Below are 23,508 nucleotides of genomic sequence, written 5' to 3' on the forward strand. Positions count from 1 at the left end.
GGTGGAGAAGGGAATAAGACAGGGTTGTAGCCTATCCCCGATGTTATATGATCTATATACTAACCAAGCAGTGAAGGAAACAAAAGAAAAATTTGAAGTAGCCATTAAAATCCATGGAGGAGAAATAAAAACTTTGAAGTTTGCTGATGACATTGTAATTCTGTCAGAGACAGCAAAGGATCCCAAAGAGCAGTTGAATGGAATGGACAGTGTCTTAAAAGGAGGATACACGATGAACATCATCCTAAGCAAAATGTGGATAACGGAATGTAGTTGAATTAAATCAGTTGATGCTGAGGGAATTATATTAGTAAAAGAGACACTTAAAGTAAAGTAGTAGATGATTTTTGCTATTTGGAGAGCAAAATAACTGACGATGGCCGAATTAGAGAGGATATAAAATGCAGATTGTCTATGGTAAGGAAAGCACTGCTGAAGAAGAGAAATTTGTTACCATCGAGTATGGATTTAAGCGCCAGGAAGTCTTTTCTGAAAGTATTTGTATGGAGTGTAGCCATGTATGGAGGTGAAACATGTGTGATAAATAGAGAAGAGAATAGAAGCTTTCAAAATGTGGCACTACAGAAGAATGCTGAAGATTAGATGGGTAGCTCACATAACCAATGAGGAGGTATTGAATGGAATTGGGGAGAAGTGGAATTTGTGGCACCACCTGACTAAAAGAAGGGATTGATCAGTAGGACACATTCTGAGGTATCAAGGGATCATCAGTATCGTAGCCTACTGAGGGAAGTGTGGGGGGTAAAAATCATAGAGGGAGACCAAGAGGTGGATACAATAAGCAGATTCAGAAGGATGTAGGTTGCTTTAGTTACTCGGAGATGAAGAAGCTTGCACAGGATAGAGTAACATGGAGATCTGCATGAAACCAGTCTCTGAACTGAAGACCATAACAATAACAATAACAACAACAACGACAATGACAAGACACTACATACTGTTTAGAAATAACTTTGATAGATAAATCATCATGATGAAAACAAAATGATATTTGAAATTAACAGCTAAAATTATATCCTGTATGTGTAAAATCACTGAATTATTGACTACATGGCCATGAGACAATTTTTGTGGATCACTGTGAAAGCACATAGGACAAAGCAGCACAACTAGTCACCGAGTGGCTACTTAGCATATGATAGAAGAAAAATGAAAGTGTGTGATCAAAGAAAGACCATGGGGCTCAATGGATTAATGTTTTATCTTTCAGATAGCTGCAGTTGTGTGTGTTTAAGATGTGCCTTACTTGAAGTGAACTGAATCTGGTGTCAGTAACAGTAGGTGGTTAATTGTGGATAACAATGATGGTTAGTAATGAGTTAACAGTTGAATTATAATTTCAGTGCATACCTTTCAATTTGTATATGAGGGATTAGTATATTTACGTCTACATCTATACTCTGCAAACTGCTGTAAAGTGCACAGTAGAGACTACTTAGCACTGCTTAGAGCTTCTTCCCATCCATTCAGAATAGAGCAAGTAAAGAATAGTTGCTTAAATGCTTCTGTGCATGTTGTAATAAGTTTAATCTTCTCTTCATGGGTCCTATGGGAGTGATAAGTAGGGGCCTGTAATATATTCTGAAATCCCTAAAAGCTTATTCTTCAAACTTCGTAAGTAGGTTTTTGCGGGACAGTTCGCATCTCGTGTCTGTCTATTCAGATTTCCCACTATTTCCATGATGCTTTCCCAAGAGACAAACAAATCTGTGCCCATTCCTGCTGCTCTTTGTTGTATATATTCAGTATCTCATGTATTAGTTTTTCCATCAGCCGAAAAGCAAGCAGCACTTGTGGGGGAGCAAGTGGCCATTTTCAATAAAAAGATCCAACTCCTATACAGGATGGCTAAAGATCAGTATCCTACTTAGCAGTGCAGAGTGCAGCAAAGCATAAAGTGGTATAGGTATATTAATAATTGGTTCTTTTTACCAACCACCCAACTCAGATGATACAGTTGCTGGATGGTTCAAGGAAAACTGAAGTCTCAATTTGAGAGCACCCTTGATTGATACAATTATAGTTCACTGCAAATTCAATCTATCTCTATCTGATGACAAAAATACATGTTTTAAAGTCAGTGGTAGGCATAAAACATCACCTGAAATTGTACTAAATGCTTTCTCTACAAATTATTTTGACCAGTTAGTTCAGGAGTCCATACGAAGCGAAAATAGTTGTGGTAACATACCAGACCTCTTAGCAACAAACACTCCAGAGCAAATAGAGAGCATCATAATGGGTACATAAATTAGTGACCAAAAGACACTGTAGTGAGAGTGAATTGTGTAACATCCAAATCCAACAAACACAAAATACATCTGAAAGCAGATAAAAATTAGCTTAACACCTTCCTAAGAGACAGTTTCCTTTCCTTCTGCACTAACTATGTAAACATCAGGCAAACAAGGCTTAAATTCAAAGAAACAGTTTCGTGGAAGTTGAGAGAAAAATCAATAAGAGATGGAATAGATCCCCCTATGGTGCAGAAAAAAGAAAAGGTATGCCACATTTAAAAGAACACAAAATCTACAAGATTGGCAACAGTGTTCAGATGCTCATGACGTGGCACAGACATCAATACAAGAGGCTTCTAATAGTTTCCACAATGAATCTCTGTCTTGGAATCTGATAGAAAATCCAAAGAGATTTGGCTGTATGTAGAGTATTCCAATGGCAAGACATCAATACCTTTAGTGTGTGACGGCAATGGCAATATTACTGATGAGTGTGTCACTAAACCGGGGTTACTAAACAAGGTTTTCTGCATTTTTCTCACAAAAGAAGATGCAGTAAATATTCTAGAATTTGAATCCAGATAACTGTCAACATAAGTAATTTAGAAACAGATATGCTTCGTGCAGTGAAAAAATTTAAGTCACTTAATAAAGGCAAGTCTTCTGGTCTAGCATATATATTAATTAGGTTCCTTTCAGGATATGCTGATAAAACAGCTCCAGTTTCAGGAGTCGTGTAAAACCACCCAATAAACAAAAAATCAGTATTTACAGACTGTGAAGTTGCACAGGTGGCAATAGAAATAATCTGCTGAATTACAGACCCAAAACATTGACTCTGATTTGTAGTAGGATTTTGAAACATAAACTATGTTCCAACATCACGAAATATTTCAAGGAAAATGATATACTGACACATAAATAGCATAGATTCAGATAGAATAATTGATCTTCATTCACACAAAGTAATGGGTGCTGTTGACAGTGGTTCTCAAGTTGATTCCATATTTTCAGCTTTCCAGAAGTCATCTGTTCCTCACAAGCAGCTTCTAATCAAGCTACATGCATAGGGAGTATTGCTACCAATCTGTGGCTGGATTCAAGATTTTTTGATAGTTGATAGTAACTGACAGGAAGTTATCTATAGAAACCAAAGAGAGATAATTTAGGAGTCAATTTGAGCACTCCTCTTAGACTGCAGATATGGTGCTGTGATTCACCATCTAGTAAGGTCATCAGAAGAAGATAAAAAAAAGACATCTGCAAGATGCAAAAAGTGGCACGTGTGCGCGCGCGCGCGCGCGCGCGCACACACGCACACACACACACACACACACACACACACACACACACACACACACACACACAATAAAAAGTGTGAGGTCCTCTACATGAGTGAAAATGAAAATCAATTAAATTTTGATTATGTGATTAATCAGATAAATTTAAAGGTTGCAGACTCAGCAACATACCTAGGACTAAAATTACAAACAACTTTAACTGGAACCATCACAAAGAAAATTTGTTGGGAAGGTGAACTGACAACCATATTTTACTGGCTGAACACTTAGAAGATGCAACAAATCCTACAAAAAGATCGCATACACTATGCTCGTGCACCTTCTTCTAGACAACTGAAGTGCAACATGGGATCCTTGCCAGATTGGATTAATGGAGGGCACTGAAAAAGTTGTAAAAAGGGCAGCTTGTTTTGTATTATCACAAAAAGTGACCTGGTGTGGCAACCATTAGAACAAAAGAGTTGTTTTTTTTTTAATTGTGGCCACATCTTGTCACAAAATTTCGATCACTAATTTTCTCCTCCAAATATTCCAGTATTTTATTGACTCCCATCTACCTAATGAGAAATGATCATTGTAATAAAATAAGAGAAATCAGAGCCTGCATACAAAGATTGTGGGGTTCGTTTTTCTCCACACATAATTCAAAAGTGGAACAGTGAACAAACAGTCAACGCGGTTCTATGAATCATCTGTCATCACTTAAGTGTGAATTGCAGAGTACTTGTAGATGGAGATATATTCTGTTCATGTGTGATTCTTTTGTTGGTTAAATTACATACTACTTTGTGTATTCTATGTAGTGTTAGTGAATTAGTGTAAAATGAACATTCTCGTGGCCAGTTTGTGTATTACATCGCCAGTGATTTAAAAGGTGTGCAGTGAAAGAGTCGGTATAACTTATTAGCCTCTAGGCACTCCTTGTAAATCAACCAGTAGGGAAAGTGGGAGTTCACCTGCTCATTGTTCAGTTTGCAGACATAATATAGTTCTACGTGGTATGGATCCCACACATTTATAAAACACATTATCACAATGCCCTGTGCTGCTAGACATCACATTTCCCACCCATCCTTTCCCTTTCCTTCCCCTTCCTACATTTCATGCTTACCGTACATTTTGAGATGTGTTACTTAGGCATTTAGTTAACAATCTCCTTTGTAGACTGACTGCATTTTCCCAGCAACCTGCCGATGAAACTAACACTGTCACCTGCTGTACCTAAGACAGACCATGTGATCATTTCATTTCATATCCTTATAAGTTTCCTTTTTTGGAAGGCAGCATATTAAATTTTTAAGCATTTAAAGTAAGTAGCAAATATCTGTACCATTTTGAAATCTTTTAAAGATTTGCCTGAAAATGTGTGCATCTTTTTTCAAATGGTACCGGTAGTTTATTACAGACAACCACATCATTTGGGGAAGTCTGAAGTTACTATTACTGCTGTCTGCAAGGTCATTAATATAAAACATGAAGAGCAAGGATCCCAACACACTTTCTTGGGAATGGGTCCCAACACACTTCCTTGGGGCACATCTGAAATGATTATACATCCAAGATAACATGCTGTGTACTCCCTGCCAAGAATTCCTCAACTCAGTCACAAATTTCACTAAATACCCCACTGGATTGTACTTTTGATAATAATCATAAGTGTAGTCCTGAGTGAAATGCTTTTTGGAAGTCAAGAAATTCTTCATCTACCTGATTGCCTTGATCCATGGCTTTCAAAATGTCATGAGAGAACAGCATAAGATGGGTTTCACATGGTTGAAGTTTTCAGAATCTATGATAGATAGCATGGGGGGAGATCATTCTGTTCAAGATATACCATTACGTTTCAACTCAGAACACTCTATGATTCCAGAACAGATGGTACACTGTGATTAAAAGATAGGCCAGAAATCTTGTATAGAATCCGATACAGATTTATTCAGGTCCTAGAGCTTTGTTCAAGTTTAGTGACTTCAGCTGTTTTTCAAAGCCACTGATCAATACCTCCTTAAGGCGTGACACTGTTGCATCTTTCTGTAATTCACTGAACATTTCAATCTTTGTATTTGTTGTAGTTGCCCTTTGTACTTTGTTGCTTCAACTGCCTCATGGTCATAGATACAAGTTTAAACAGAGGCATTCTCAAAGGGGTCATATCTGTTTGTTGCCTTAGATCTAACATATTTCCAGCAAGAGTGGGCTTACAAACTATCTGATGTATTTATTTTCAGCAATAGCATTTAATACATTTTTGCAAGATATCATATCATGCCCACCACTTACAAAACTGTAACTATCCCAACTGATTGTTGGATGATTAAATTCTGCTCTGATAATGAAAGTGTGATTGGGCAACTTACTAGAAAAATGACACTACCCCAACTGATTGCTAGATGATTAATGTCTCCCTTGATGATGACAGTGTGATTGGGAAACTTATGTACTAGGAAACTGAGGTTTTCTCTGAAGTTTTCAGTTACAGCTGAGAGTATATCTGGTGGTCAACAGAAAGGTTCAGTTATAAGTTTATGACCATTCTCATACTACAAGGCATGTTTTTTAAGTAAGTACCGTTTTGAAATTAACAAAAGACATGCTAAGATATCTCAATAATTTTATTTTTACATGAAAGCCTGTACCTTAATCTACTTTTCTACATAATTTCCATCAATATTGAGGCACTTGTCATAACGTTGTACCAGTTTTTGAATACCCTACTCATAGAAGTCTTCCGCCTGACTTGTTGACCTCTGCATCACCACTGTTTTGACTTCGTCATCGTCTTGAGGACGCTCACCACCCAGGTGTTTCTTCAAGATGAAACATGGGTGGCCTACATCACACCAGAATCAAAGTAGCAGTCCATGGAATGGCGGCATTCAGATTCACTCAGAAAAATTATGTTTAAGCAAACAATTTCTACCCGGAAAATCATGTGCGCAGTTTTTTGGGACAGAAAAGGGGTACTGCTTGTGGAATTTCTGCCTTGTAATGAGACAATCAATGCAGCAGCTTACTGTAAGACATTGCACAATCTGCACTGTTCAATTCAGAACAAAAGATGTGGTAAGTTGAGCAGGGGCATTGTTTTGCTGCAAGACAATGCCCGTCCCTATGTGGCAAATCAGACCAAAGATCTCATCACATCTTTTTGATGGGAAACTCTAGATCATCCTCCGTACAGCCCCGATCTTGTGCCCAGTGACTACCATCTGTTCCTGCACTTGAAGAAACACCTGGGCGGTCAGCGTCTTCATGATGAAGTCAAAACAGTGGTGATGCAGTGGTTAATAAGTCAGGTGGCAGACCTCTATGAGGAGGGTATTCAAAAACTGGTACAATGTTATGAAAAGTGCCTCAATATTGACGGAAATTATGTAGAAAAGAAGATTAAGGTACAGGCTTTCATGTAAAAATAAAATTATTGAGATATCTTTGCATGTCCTTTTTTTTTTTTTTTTTTTTTTTTTTTTTTTTTTTTTTTTTTTTTTTAAAAAACGGTACTTACTTAAAAAAACACACGTTGTAAGTTTTGCACAATGTTGCATCCAGCTTCAATTTCTATCTTTGCAGGTCTGAGTTTCTTATCTGCTGTCAAAAATACAACACACCAATTCTTATTTGCCTGTCCTTTTGATTCACTTAGATTTAGCCCAAAAATCTCATTGCTATCAGTTTCAGGTTTAAGCCAGCTTTCTAAGCCTAGTACAATGTGATCTACACTGCTTTTTAGGAATACAGATGCTTGAAACTGTGGCATATTGTTACAAATGCTTTGGCAGTTGATCACTAGAACTGTAATAGTTTGGTCTGTGCGTGTGAGTGGGGGAGGGGGAGGGGCATTTCTTTGGGTATTTTACAAAGTTGATATTTCAGTGCCTGTGATGTTCAGAAGTACAATGAAATGTTCCTTTCGATAAGGATGCGTGTCCAAAGGAACAGGCTATGCGGCAACTACAGCTGTTATGAAATACATAAAATGTATTAACAGTTGTGAATGTGGATAACAATCAGCTGTATAATGAAATAATGACAATGAAAATTTGTACCAAACTGGACTCGAACCCGGATTTCCCGATTATCATGAGTAAGTAACTTTCAATTACAAGGATTTCCCGATTATCATGAGTAAGTAACTTTCAATTACAAGGTCTCCCCTGTATGAGAATATACATAATAGATGTATGACTGCAGGTGTAGACACATGGTTGATGACACATGGAAGGTTGGGTCTGGCCCGAGTCATGCTCAGACAGTGTAATGATAAGGCTACCGCCATTTGGGTTTGACTGAGAAAGTTGGTGGAGTGGTTAGCACACTGGACTAGCATTCGGGAGGACCATGGATCAAACTCACGTCCAGCCATCCTGATTTAGATTTTCCGTGAATTCATTAAATTGCTTCAGGCAAATGCTGGGCTCATTCCTTTGAAAGGGCAGGGCCAACTTCTTTCCCCATCCTTCCCTAATCCAATGGCACCTATGACCTCACTGTTTGGTCCCTTCACCCAAATCAACCAATTCTTCTCCATTCTTTCCTCATCTGATGGGATCGATGACCTCACTGTTTGGTCCCCTTCCCCCAAGTCAATTAACCAATCTGGGTTTGAGTCCCAGTCAGGTACAAATCTTCATTGTTGTCATTCCATTACATAGCTGACAGTTGTCCATATTTGCAACTGCAGATACATTTTGTGTATCATACAAATACTTTGGGGTCTCCTAAGGCTATGGATTAGGTGGAGAGCTATCTAATATAAAAAATCATTGCATGCAGGCCACAGATTATCAGCTACCTGGGCAGGAAACTCTGATATGTAGTGCACACATGATCCACACTCCTCACAGAAAGATTGTGTTACAGGAATTCTCCCCAAATCTCTCCAAAATTACATGCCTTTCTGTGATGGCATATTTAGTTGGTCTCAAATACCTAAAGAAATTAATTATTTCCCATTTGTCACCATAACAACAATCAATACTCATGACCTTTCAATCATATTCTCTGTTTATTACCCTATTATATGTTCATGAATCTCTTACTTACAAGGGAAACTCCCCATCACACCCCCCTCAGATACAGTGGTAAGAGGGCCCAGAGGAAAGCCCAACAAAAACTGAACCCAGATCAAGCATGAAAACAGTAAGAAGGTGTACTGAACTGTGAAAAAAAGTAAAATAGAAACAGTGAATGGTCCAAGAACATGAAGTGCAGTATAAAGCAGTCTAAAAGAGCAACGGTGTCATGGTTAAGTGGTCACAGTATTGGATTGCCAAGCGGGCAAGCTGTGTTCAAATCTCCCTTGAGCCCATCATTTTTAAAAATTTTTTTTTTTTTCCGCTGTTTGCTATATTCAAATTTGTGTCAGTGTCATGCTGTAATGTCCACTTGCAATGGTAAGGTGTAAGGAAGGGACCTATAATGACAGTTGATTTTGCTCAACTTCTCTATTAGCAGCCAAATGGACGTGGCTTTCGAATGGGAACCACAAACGTTTGATGACAAGGCGACAAATCAACCGAATGTTCCGCCAGAAAACATGTCTGGTGTGTCAACACAACATTAGTGACAGTATGTGTGTCATATGACACGAATCTCTACTCTCAAGTAAATAAAGGAAAAACATAATAGTTTGTCACATAAGTTGCAACAAATTAACACAACAGTTTCACAATCACACAGTTTCTCTGTTTTCTGTCAAAACATATGTTTTTAACATTTTTGAAGATGCTTTCCATTTTGGAAGTTTTGACTCTTGAATTCCTTTGTTGTAACTTAGTTTACACCTGTTTATTCGTTGTTCTCATTTCTGTGGGACATCTATGTGGCATCTCACCTGCTCTCACTATTCGTCACATTTACTTGTGACGGTAACATATTCTTACCATGCTACTCATATTGTACAATCAATGTATAGTATGACAATTGCCAAGACTACAGAAAAAGAACAAACACTCATATGATGGGATAGACAGTTCAAAATGTCATGGGGAAAAAATAAAAAAGGGCACACCAGAGTTTTGAACACGGCTCATCCGGTTTGCATTTCAACACCGTGACTACTTAACCATGACGGCACAGCTGTTGAATAATGATTGATATTGCACTTGTTACGCTTGGACCATTCACCATTTCTATTTTCCTTTTTTTCAGAGTTCAGTACACCTTCTTTGTGTTTTCATGCTGTGTGTGTGTTCAGTTTTTGGCGGGCTATCCACTGGGCCATCTTACCACTAAATCTGAGGGAAAGGGGGATGGAGGGATGAGGAGGGAGGGGGGGGGGGGGTTGCAATGGGAAGTTTTCCTTGTCAGGTCTATAGTTATTTGAGCAATGAGAAAACCTGTCAATGAAGTTCAATGTAGGAATGAATAAATAAAACTTCTACAAATGTTTTGCTGGTTTCTTCCTGCAATTGAAGTGATTCATTTTGAATTTAAGATTCCTTTCAGTACTTTCTTCCTGCAGTTGAGATGATTCATTTTGAATTCAAAATTCCTTTCAGTAGTGCAATCAGTTATGAGGTTTCCTAAAAGAGAAACTGTCAAAGTGATGCATGTTATTCACCTGGTAAAACACACAAGAACACACTCTCCGATCATCTGGACAACTCTTTGTAAAGCAGAATTGCACTAGATTTCATGGGAGGTGGACTTGCCAATATAAAAGGAGGTGGAGATTATTGTATTGCCAGTAGAGAAGCAGAAACAGCAGGTTGTGTCAGTCAGGAGAGTTCAGTGACTTCAAATGATGACTAGTCATTGGATGTCACTTGAGTAACAAATCCATGAGGAACCTTTCAACTGTTCTAAATCTGCCCAAGTTGATTGTTGACATGAGAATGTGAAGCAGAAATGCGAAGGAAGAACGACAGATAAACCAAGCCCAGGCTGACCTCAAGTATGTACTGACGGACAGAGACCACTGATCATTGCAAAAATCACATTAAATCAGTGGAAGGAATTACTTGTGAGTTCCGAAGCGCTACCAGCAGTCCAGCTAGTACAATAACTTTACATAGGGAGTTATAATAATGGAGAACAATAGTTGAGCAGTTTCTCATAAGCCGTACATTTCTGTAATCAGTGATTAGTAACGCTTGAGGTGGTGTAAAGAATGATGCTGCTGCACAGTGGATGACTGGAAATGAGTGATTTGGAGTGATGAATCACACTGTACCATGTGGGAACGAAACAGGATTTGCGTCTGGCAGTGGTTTGCACACAACAACATTCCTGTAATGGACTGGCCTGGCCACAGTCCTGATCTGCATACCATGGAACACCTTTGGAATGAGTCAGAATGTCAGGAATGAGTCAGAATGTCAATCTGGATTCAGCTCTTGACGAAGAATGGACTGCTATTTCCAGACAGATATTCAGACACCTCATTGGAAGTGTCCCAAGCAAAGTTAAAGCCATCATATTGGCAAAAGATGGGTACACACCATATTAATGTCCACTAATAGGAATCCAGATACTTTTGATCAAATAAAGTATGCTTATCACAAGCCCACAAAATAAGTTGAAGCCAGTCAGCAAAGGGGAAGCTTAAGAGATGTTGAAATTAGAACTGTGGCAAACTTGAGTGTCAATTGTTCTTGCAAAAATTGTTGAAATTAGAACTGTGGCAAACTTGAGTGTCAATTGTTCTTGCAAAAACTGATTGCTTTACCATTATCTCCAAAACATTACATGTGAAGAAAGAGAGACAAAAACAGCTACAATTCTGCATGAAACTAAACTAACAATTCCAGAAAACAGGAAAAATTTTGATACTGAGAGTAGCATACCAGTCTTACCAGAAAGACCCATACCTGTCCCCATGAAGGAAGGATAGTAAGAACATGTCTGTGAATCAATTTACAAAAAAAGGTACACCCATATTCAGTACATAACATGACCATTCATGAAGTCATTCAGTACTCTAGATAAGCACGCAAATTTGAAAGCTACACTACAATGTTCGACTTATTGTTTTGTGCCTCCTTATTATTTACTATCTACTGTACGATGTGACGTAGCCTTCACTCTTTGCTAATTCCATTATTTCTGTTCCACTTAATACTTTCTATTTTCTTATTAATTCTCCTTTCCCTTCAAAAATTTGTACCCATAAACTAGCCCAATTTTGATTAAATTTCCGCATTTTTGCTATAACTGGGTGATATCTATTTATTCCACTCTGTATAAAGGTACTATTGATTTTTGTTTTTTCAATTTATGTGGAAATATCACAGTGAATTATTTAATTTTCACATTCCATGTAAATTTCCCAAATGCCTCTCTAGCACTGATACATGAGTCAATCAGACACCTCATTGGTGATAACATATAAACTCACCTACAAGTGGAAATATTACATGCCTCCTCTCGATAAGACAATGGGGGGGGGGGGGGGGGGGGTATTTCGTGCTATAATCAAGGATGTTTGTACACAGTCTGGCCATCTGAAACTATAGATCAATACCTCTCTCATTCAAAGTTTGCATAACATTGTCTTATCTAGCGCCCATCAATGTGAACAAATGATTGATTTTCCATCACAAGAAAATGGAAGAGTGGTGTTTCTTAAAAGTGATTATTCATGCCTGTGGAAGCTGGGAGACGTTGCTGACAAATGCTAATCTACAAAATTAATCCACAATTAACACCATGTCAAATAGGTGCAAAAGCAAAACATTCTACCCTGTCAATGTATTCAACACACAAGACTTAAAACACAGATGAACATTACTTCTGGATCAAAAGTTTAGGTACATATTCAAGAAACAGGAGGTGATACATACATACAACATTTCTTTCATGCTGAATGGTTACAACAATGGTTTCATGTTTGTCAGATGAAGGATTCATAGTTCCAGCCATAATGATTCAAGTGATTTCGGATGAAGACGAAGATGTTTTCAACAACAAGTCCACATCTGATCCACTGGTCTCCCTATTTCCAACTCAGCTAGATTTTGGGTTTTAATGACCTTACTGTCACTATGCCCCTCTTCTCCTAATTTTCTTTATAACAGAGTGATATGCCAGTGTCATGGCAGGACAGCTTTCTTCATGATAACTATACTATAAACCGAACAATGGAAGTTGCAAACTGAAATCCTTTGCGGTAATTCCTTTTTAAGTAGGGTACTTGAATTGTTAATATAAGAGAAAGCTGGTCTTCCTTCCTCAGTTGACTTTCACTATTTAGCTAATTTATTGGCAATATCACAGAAAAATATAGTCCACTGTCAGAAGTACCAGTACAATTTTTGCTTGTAACTTTCGACTTGGTCATTTCCAGATCAGAGTCCCTTACCTCAAATAGATACATTTACTCTTCTCTATCGTCCTGAAAGTTAGTAACATAATCACAGAATCACCCAGTATATTAATTGCATTTTCATGGATTAAGCAGTATCTCAGGTCCTGTAAATGATTGATCGAAACACTAAACATCCAGACTACACTCATACTACGTTTTAGTAGAAGCAAATGCAATAATGGTATCAACTGCATTATTTTCCAACAAAGGAATATATCCTTTCCTGTAGTCTAATCTTTGATAAAGGGTTTTGATTTAATAAATCCAATTTATTGACTATATGTCCAATTCACATTAAACAGATCAACTGTTAGAATGTTCTGCTGAAACACAAATGTATGAAATCATGTTGGCCCCACCTTGCTGACTGAAAGAATGAGTTAACTTATCACATGGATGAATTGAATTCACTTTCTACTTTCATTCTCTCTGACTACTAGGACTGTGATGGTGACTAGTGTCACAGTATGTATAAAATCTGTGTGTCCTTTTTCATATCAAGTTTTTCAGTTAAAGAAGAGGCAAAAGTGATTGAATATGCACCATCACTAGTGATGTTGGGATCTCTATTCTAGAAGAAACACTGCTGAACTTCACATGGCATTTACTCAGTAAGTCTGGAGAAATGCACTGATTTGTATGGATATATTTAAATATGCAAAATTGACAGAGCATTAAATGAAAGAAATCAATTTATAAAAGAAGCCCCTTCAGAAAGTATTGAAATTGTCATCAGCATCACAACCACCACCAAAAGCAATAGCACTGCTACTCACCCATTGATGGAATGTTGATACACAAAGCTTGTGACAATCGGAGGTATGTACGTCCCAGTTCATACACACAAATTTGAAGCACATCACTGAAATCAATCAACATATCTGAACAAGATGTTAAGGATTCAACTGCATTAGGAAGACTGAGTGAGCTGTCACACAGTGTATTGTTTATACTGAGGTGAATACAGATGGGAGATTAGTGCTTGATATAAGCGTGTATGATGGAATCAACAATCTTATGAAAATAATGCACAAAATATATATAGTATTTTTTAGGGGTTTATAACAAAACTAATGGCAAAGATATTCTCATTAATGATGTTTTTGCAGTGCTAAACAAGAAAAACAATTCTATTAATATTTCCTGTGATCAACCCACGGCCAATAATTCTGTAAAAAATAAAACAATACGAGGGCTGGAGTTTTAGCTCCATAAAAGAAAGCAACTCAGATTAATGGACACCACTTCGGGTAGAAAACTTAACTCTTAACTGGTTGATGTAAAATGATGATTATCAAAGGTTTTATAGTTGGCTTGTACCTGTTCCCTGACATTAATGATTTAGGATGGGAATTAAAATCCTTCCAAGAAACTGTAAAAACTTCTCATGATATAACAGTACTCACCATGGACCCAAACTCATTTACACTCAACAACTGAATGTGCAGCTCATTCATTACACACCATATCAATCCATCAAGTATTTAATTACTATACACAATGAAACTCACTAAGTATAATTACTTGATTACCAAATGTGTAATGAACTAAAACTGAATTCATACATTGATAAGATGATCAAAAAGCTGCCCAGCTTATTTCATACTGACATATAACTCACTGTATTGGTTTTTAGATAGGTATGTAAATTTTATGTCTATTTAAGCGCTCTGATTTCTTATAGGGAAAATTATTTGGGAAAATTTAATATACACAACGTACAGCAGCTGATTGTGTTGCCTCGGCGAGCAGTTCAGATTATTTTGCTGGAAGGTAAATATCAGTGGCTTGTCGTCTGTAAACATTATGAAGGTGTGAGTCTCAACATGAGAATGAAAGTATTTGACAGCCTCATTCATCGCCAGCAGTTTGCTTGTGGGCATACATACTCCATTTCTTTTGCAAGACGGTCAGCTTTTTAGAGAAGAAAGCTAGCAACTGCCAGACCTCACCAACATGTTGGTGAAGCATGCCACCTATCGCTGTGTGGTTCACATCTACAACCACAGCCAACAGTGCATTCAGCTCGGGATGTGACAACAATGCCGCATCCGCTATCACTTGTTTTGTTTTCTCAAATGCTGCCTTCATGTCGTCCATCCAGGTAATAGTCAAATTGCTTTTAGCCTTCAGGCCACCAGTGCAGCAACATGCGGCAGATGCTGCTGATAAAAGTTCAGCATCCCTAGGTAGCATCTTAATTCCTTGCATGTGGCCAGCTGGGGCAGCTGGCAGATAGCCACTATTTTGTCCGGCAATGGTAGCGAGCCTGAAGGACTAATGCAGTGGCCTAGGAAGTCTGCTTGTGAATGTCCAAAGATGCACTTCGCCACATTCAGCACAATTTTGTACTCGCTTAGTTGTTGAAAAACCTCGATGAGATGCTGGCAATGTTCTTCTACTAAGGCTGAGAAGACCAAAACGTCATCCAGGTAAGTGTTACAGAAAGACAGGCCTCGCAGCACTGAATCAACGAACCTTTGCCATGTGTGTGCAGCATTCCAGAGACCGAAAGTCATACATTTGCTTTCAAATAAGCCAAACAGCGTAATAATGGCTGTCTTTGGTATACCTTCGTTGGCCACCAGAACTGTGTGTATGCCTTGGTGCAATCTAATACACTATACACACAAGCACCACTCAACGTGTAGCGGAAGTCACAGAGCAGAGGTATCGGGTACCTGTCAGGTATTGTGCAAGTGTTCAGTGCTCTGTAATCCCCTCAAGGCCATCATGCACCACTCTTTATGGGGACAATGCGTAACGGTGAAAACCAGGGGCTGTCAGACAGATGCATGATGCCCTCTTTGATCATCTTATCAGACTCGGCCTTGTCTATCAGGTGTACCGGTATGAAATGAGCATTTTTTTGTGAAAATGAAACACTAATTTCGAATTGAAAAGTAAAAACATTTTATTCAAAGTACTGATCATTGATTTCTATACATTTTGACCACCTTTCTGGAAATTTGTGGACACTACGCCAAAAGAAATGTTCGTCTTTTGAAGCAAACCAATCAGACACCCAATTTCGACTTCTTCGTAGGAATCGGAGTGTTCCTCAGCCAATGCGTGTCCCACTGATGAAAACAAATGGTAGTCGGAAGGAGCTAAGTCTGGTAAATATGGCAGGTGGGGTAGCAGCTCCCAGCCAAGTGTTTTGATTGTATCCTGAACCAGTTTTGCTTTGTGCGCAGGTGCATTGTTGTGTAAAAAAATTACTTTGCCATGTCTTCTGGCCCATTCTGGTCTTTTTTCAATCAATGCATAGTTCAAATTGATCATTTGTTGTCTGTAGCGATTAGTATTCACAGTTTCACCAGGTTTTAGAAGCTCATGATACACCACACCTTTCTGATCCCACCAAACACAGAGCATTGTCTTCTTGCCAAAGATGTTGAAGGTTGTCCCGGATTAACCCATGATTTTTCTCATTTAGGATTCTTAAAATAAATCAATTTTCCATTGCCAGTAACAATTCGATGCAAAATTGAATTTCATGTCTTTGAAGCAAAATTTGACAAATGGTTTTTCGGTTTCCCATCTGTCTTTCATTCAATTCATGTGGCACCCATTTTCCACACTTTTGGATCTTTCCCATAGCTTTCAAATGGTCAGAAATTGTTTGTTGTGCAGAATTTAGCATTGCTGCCATTTGCTTCTGACTCAAAGTATCATCTTCATCCAATACTGTTTGCAATTCAGCGTCTTCGAACTTTTTTGGTGGTCTTCCACGTTCTTCATTTCTTACATCAAAATCATTATTTCTGAACCATTGAAACCATCTTTTGCATGTTGCTTCCGATAGAGCATGATCACCATATGCCTCGACAAGCATTCAATGCAACTCTGCAGCACTTTTTTTCAAATGAAAACAAAAAATTAATGCTTTCCGCAAATCATCACTTTATGGTACAAAATTTGACATTGTTAACACGATGAAAACATATGATGTTGTTTGTTCCATGACTTGATGTATACTAAATATCTTTGATAGATGTCATACCAACCAAAGAAAACAAAATTAAGGCTCGTTCACAACAAATGTTCCCTATCGACACATTTGTATCTTAACGCTCATTTCATACCGGTACACCTGGTATCCTCAAACAGTCTGGTGCCAGTCGTCATGGTCGGCAGGAGATGGGCGGCCCCTCAGATGTCTTGATACAGTGCACAGTGTTGTGCCCGACATTCTTCATTATTCCCAGTGGCTTTATTAATACTGAAAAGTCCTTCAATAGCATGGTGTACTCATCGTTACTGGTAGTAATCAGCCAGGCAGATTGGGTGGATGTCTGACGCTGGAAACCAGCGGCCGTTTGCCTGATGGTCTGATCTACAAGGCGGGTGTTGGTCGTGTCTGGCAAAAGGTTATAGTACGCCAAGAATCCGTTCCTATTATTGGCTCTGCCACATCTGCCACCATGAAACTCCAAATGAACGCACGGCGGAGGCTAAGATCCAGCTCTATTCTGTGTGAGCGATACGTTTGTTACAATAGGCAAGTTATTCACGGCCGCCAGGCAGAATGACATACTTGGTCAGCACTGATGTAGCATCTTACTTGGGTAAATACACAAGTCAGAGCCAGTATCAATCAAGTACTTACAGCCGGTGTATTGATCGCTGTTGAATAGGTGCTGTGATGTTAGTCAGCAGTTGGACAAAGTGCCTATGTTCAATTGCTGCTGGCATTTGGGAACTCACACAGTTTGGTGCAGCAGTATGCACATTCCCCAAAATGCTGGTGGTACCAGCACATATCCTGTGCATCAGGTGATGGCACAGGTGTGCGAGACGCAGCCCTCCTGTGGGAGTGTCTTCTGCATTTTGTCTGGCTGCGATCTCCACCAATACTGCAACACGCTGCCAGCTGGCTGATCAGTTGTGTCTGTTGATTGGCCTTTGCCGCTAATGCATTGCACTCAGCTCGAGCCACCATGGTGGCTGTACTTGCGGACTGCATGGCTGATGCTACAATAGGCATGGGTGAGATGGCATCCAGCACTTTGTCAGCCAATTCTGCCATGGTTTCTAAGAACATCTCTGACTGCATCGCTATAATTGCCTTGATAGATGGAGGTAAGTAACTGTTCCAGATTGTATGCAACAGATGATCGGGTACAGTACCAACGTCAATTATGCTTCTAAGATACTGTAGATACTGTGACACTCTTCGGTCTCCAATATCTTCTTGAGTTAGTACCTGATGGATACACTCTTCTTATGATGCAGATATGCGGCGGATCAGTTTCGTCTTCAACCGTTCGTATGCATTCCCTTCAAGTGGTGTGACGATGATTTCTTCCACTTCTGCCGCATATTGCTGCTCCAATTACGTCACCACCAATGCAACTTTACATGTGTCTGTGGTAATGCCTGAACAAGAAAAAATTGCCTCTATCTGGGCAAACCACAGCACCTCATTTTGTGGCCAGAACAGAGGTAGCCTCACGACTAGTCTACACACTGCCAGGTTAGCAGCCGCTTTATTCTCATTCATTCTTTACTGGCGTTACGTACGTGCAGATAGGCCAGATCATGTTGAGGTCACCACTTTAGCAGCAGTATAAATGAATTAAGTCCTGCAACTCTGCCATGCCTGCTACAGAAATGGTGAATATGCCAGAATACGTTAAAGTAAATGATGGAATTTTATTTGTGCGTGTGGCGCTAAAATACAGACCTCACGATTATAGTAATGTGCAATAGCCTAGTCGAGGTCAGTGAGCTCCTCGTTGCTAGCATTACTAAAGGCATATAAAAGGAACACACACTAGAGGAAGAGAAATAAAAAAAAAACATAGAATAATTAACATACAAAATGTAAAAAAACAAGGAATAAAAGATCTGCACTTCGTGTGAATAAACCCAGCAACTCTGGTGGTGTGCACGGAACTACTGACACATGTGAGAAAATTTGGCACACACACACACACACACACACACACACACACACTTTTGTGCGAGAGCTTTATGATTAAGGATTTTATCAAATCTTAGCTGGTAACCATACCTTTCTACATATCTATCTGCTGTTCAATGCTACTATTACTTGGTGGGTAATGACCCAGCCTCATATACATATTTAATATTCTATCTCAGATTTTCCATTGCTGTACTTGCATCCCTTCCTTTCATGCTTCAGCTCTGGAGAGTTGCCTACAATTTAATTTGAAGTATTTATGGACTATTGATGAACTGCAGTTTTTTTGCGTGGGCTGAAATTATGTTCAGTGAACTAAATACACAACAGGTAGTTTTTCTCAACTCAGGATCTGGACCAGTACATAATGAGGAGCTTCTCATTACAATACTAAACAAAAAAGTGTAAGTACCAAGTCTCAAGAAAACTACTCTAACCACAATAGTGAAATGAGTCTTATGAAAATGAAACATGCATGATATGTAATTCAGACAAGAAGAGCTTTTGAAATGTAGTGCTCTAGAAGAATGCTAAATATTAACAAATGAGAAAGTACTAAATAGAATTGGGGAGAAAAGAAATTTGTGGCCTGATTTAACTAAAAGAAGGGATCTGTTGACAGGACACATTCTGAGACATCAAGGAATCATCAATTTAGTACTGGAGGGAAGTGCGGGGTTAAAATTTGTAGAAGGCGACCAAGTCTTGAATACAGTAAGCAGATTAAAGTGGATGTAGGTTGCAGTAGTTACTGAGAGATGAAGATGCTTGCTCAGGATAGACATGTGTGGAGAACTGCATCAAGCTAGTTTTCAGACTGAAAACAGTAAAATTCACTATAATTAATATACTTTGCTGTTATAAGAGACATCTACCTTACATGCAATTTACCAGAGGTCTAAAAAGTGTGTAAATTTCTATAGTATTTGTTTTCTGCAATCTTCGCAACAAGTGGGTCCCTCTCAGTCTGAGGTCCAAGTGAGCTGCCCATCCCTTCCAACTTTCCCAGACATATCCCTCTTTCCTCTCTGACAAAGGAACAAACAATTCCAAAACCTAGGAATAGTGTGTGTGTGTGTGTGTGTGTGTGTGTGTGTGTGTGTGTGTGTGTCTATGGGCATTACCGGAATTCCACCTTAAGCAGGTAAGTATTCTCTAAGCATTCTGTCAACTTATATTTTTACAGTTTTCTATAATGTTATTCTGTTTGGTTCATGTCTCACAACCTGTATCTGGCAACACACTTTTTAGACATCAATTTGGTAATTTACTTACTTCCTAAGTGGAGAAAAATTTATCAAAGCTATATAGAAGAACAGCTGATTCAATTAATTGTAGTTTTGCATATTGCTCAGATTGTAATTCATGTAGTTCTTTCGAATGAAACTAGTCTTTGATAGTAACTGTATGAAAACAGTTGACGCAGTCCATCATGGTCCTGCATATTGACTGACTTATTCATTCTTTCTTTTCAAGTGAAACCACTATGCCGTTATTCTGATGGTTGAGCCAGGCATTCTTCAATGTTTTAGTTGATTGAGATATCCATTCATTGTACTGAATGAGACCAGTCTGTAGTATTTTCACATATGAATTTAAGCAGTGGTCACCCTACCCAGGGGGTATGTGAAGAGACACCTTAAAGGTACACAAAAGTGAAAATAAGTATTATATACGATCATTTAATTACATACTGAACTGAATGATTTTTCTTTTTATCATTTAAAACTCATTAATATATTGTTGTGGATGAAGTTGTTCCAGATGCAATTGACATGTAACTAATTAAGCTGATCTATCATTGGGAGTACAAAGTTGAGCATAAAAGTTTCCTTAGGATTACCTGCAGAACAAAGGTACACTGCTTTACTGAAAATGTTTGACGACGTCCATTAATTAAAAATCATTTGAGTCTATCCCTTAAACATTTATTCAGTCATTTATTTGTGTGGGAGGTAAATTTATTGTGCAGAAAACTGCATTGATGGCTATGTATATACAAATCATATACACGCACACAAATCTGTTTATATTTAACAGCCTCCACAAAATAGCACATATAGCATTTCCCGGGCACGATGAAGCTCCCTTCACATTCAGTGATTAGTACTTCAAAATTACAGTAAAGTCTATCTCTTTTAGTTGTTTGGTGTCTTAATCTCTTGCTTTTTAGGCCATCACAGTAAACAGGTTGTAACCATGGTCACACCCCTTCTAGACCACTGGGAACTACAATTGGAGTTGTCTGACCCCTGCTGAATTCAGTTCTAAGTGGACACATTCAATTTTTTTTTTCTTTTTCGTATCCAGATAGTAGCATATATTGAAGTGCCACTTCCGGGACAGGGAGTTGTGCTGGCCCCAGGTCGAATCCACCTGGTAGAGGTTTTCAATGAGGTTCAGTGTGCCGACTACACTGGATGTAGTTTTTTGGCAATATCCCAGATCCATCTTGGTGAATACAGGGCTGGTATCCAAGTTCCACATCAGTTACATTATTTGCAAATGTTTAGAAAACTTTCGTTCACTTCCACATGCAGACAGTTGGGGTACATATAGCCCATAGCAGATGAGGGTAATGGGGTGGCACCGGGAAGGGCATCTGACCACCCCTTAAATTAAGCATTCCAAATCTGTTAATAATCCTACCGACCTTCACTGATGCACAAAAATAGAAGAAGGACAAGAAGGAAAAAAAGTTATTGTTTTGGCACCGTTTAATTGTTATTGTTGACAGCACTCTTTTATCACCTTTCATCACTGTCACTGTCATTCTGATATTTGTTTTTTGTTGATTGCCAATAAGTGGCTTTTAGTTCAGTTATTCAACCATGTTTATGAACAGGTGTTTACTTAATAGTGAACACTGTCCCAATCAAAAAGCTGAAACATTCAATGGTGTGGTAATAGGAGAAATCATTTGACTGAATAAAAAGTGATCCTCACGATAAATTCGATGTGATGCGTAGCATCTGCAAGGTGATTCATATTCTGAAATTATATTAATTAAAATCCAATGAAAATTAATGAATGATGCCAAATATTTCTTGCGAAAGAAATACTTACCACAGAAGACAATATATGCTTAAAAGGCAAGAGATTAAGACACCAAACAACTAAAAGAAATTATCTTATATGCTTTCTATTCACATCACCTCACACCTCAACATTTACCAATACAGAATTATGGGCAATGGGAGAAATCCAGTGGAAAGAGGGGGACAGAGCCTCAATAAATTAAGTAAACAGTAATTGTTCATTTACATAAACGTAAGTTTATAATGGGGCAACAGTTATCAACCTTTTAAAACCAACCAAAGATCCATATTCAATGTTAGAACCATGAAAAAATCATATTTAAGCAAATAAATATGTAAGTTTTGAAAATATTTCATTTTTAGAAATGTACTTTTTACTCACCTCTTCTTGAAATATGTTACTTGTCTCCCTAAAAGTTGATATGTCTAGTCATGGTTCAAATAAAACCAAAAAGGCTGAACAAGTATGTAACCGAAATCACACAAACCTAGAGACTGATTGGAAACATTCATATGCCTGGTGACCTACAGAGGTTAGTTCCATTCAGCTGCTTCAGTCAACTGAAAAAACTGACTGGATGAAAACACAATACACTGGCCAATCAATTGCTAAAACCATCAGTTGCCCCATCACTGGATTTAGAGCTCCAGTCTGTGTTGACAAATGGTAATAAGGGGGACGTCACTTTGCAGCTGATTCTTCAGATGGTGGGGGGATTAGGGTCATGTGAGCATATGGTGTGGGAAATCTGTTTGCACACTAGTTAAAGGATTCGCATAAGCTAGCAAAGTTTTCATTCTTTTTTGTGTGCCTGTTGACAGTCTGAAACTTCTACTATTTGGTGAGGGGTCTACAAGCAAAGATGTGTATAGACACTTCAATTATTATGACTCTGACTCATGTTATTTAGAGGTCTGTGTTGACTACTGTCAGTAACAACCTGTTTCCATCAAGTGTTATTGCGAAGGAATCAAACACTGTTCTCTACATTCCACAACAGTTTTTGAGAGGAACTTTGAGATGACTGCTCATAATACACAAAATTATGACGTACCTTCAACAGCTAGCTGCTCTTTCTCTTCTCAGCCTTACCCTTATTTAATTCACAAGTCTTAAGAAATGGAAAAAGAATTACATTGATAAAATATAATTAAGTTCTAGGAGCTAATTAAATAAAGTGAAGTAACAAGGGTAACACACTATGTAAAGATTACAGCAAGAGCAACGAGTCTTCAGGCCTAATGAGTGCATTAACGTCAACAACAAATATTTCATTGACAGTAAAAAGAAAATAGCAACTCACTATAAAATCCACAACAACAAGTGCAAAGTTGTTTTGCTTTCAGATAGCCATGAAAGAAAGTTAGCTGCTATACTACAAATGTAAACATTAATATTAAAGTTAGATGTGCGGTGGAAAAAAAGAATTCACGGTAGAAGACAGAGAATTAGAAGACAAAATGTTCCATAACAGCGATTTCATAATCTGTGTAATTGGTACAAATCTTGTGATGTGTAGTGAAGATGATATTTGCACTGAAGATTCAATGAATGTTCCCACACAAAATAAACAAATACAATCTCTGATGAAGGCAGTAAGCTGAAATTGGCAGTGTGAGTTGTACAGGATAATATGACATTTTTAAGTACAGACAAGGATTGTACATTGTCAAA

The 23,508-nt window shown here is 38.3% G+C and overlaps 1 protein-coding gene across 2 annotated transcripts in view; it reads right to left on the bottom strand.

The window, feature by feature from the left end:
* LOC124598689 (transcription factor IIIB 90 kDa subunit) overlaps positions 1-23,508 on the bottom strand; it is a 363,153-nt gene that overhangs the window by 283,188 nt on the left and 56,457 nt on the right. For both annotated transcript variants that reach the window (XM_047136022.1, XM_047136030.1), the window contains exon 4: positions 13,643-13,747. In XM_047136022.1, coding sequence (XP_046991978.1) covers positions 13,643-13,747 — 105 coding nt within the window. The remainder of the gene's footprint in view (positions 1-13,642; positions 13,748-23,508) is intronic.

This window comes from Schistocerca americana, chromosome 1, assembly GCF_021461395.2.
Source record: "Schistocerca americana isolate TAMUIC-IGC-003095 chromosome 1, iqSchAmer2.1, whole genome shotgun sequence".
NCBI classification, from domain to species: domain Eukaryota; kingdom Metazoa; phylum Arthropoda; class Insecta; order Orthoptera; family Acrididae; genus Schistocerca; species Schistocerca americana.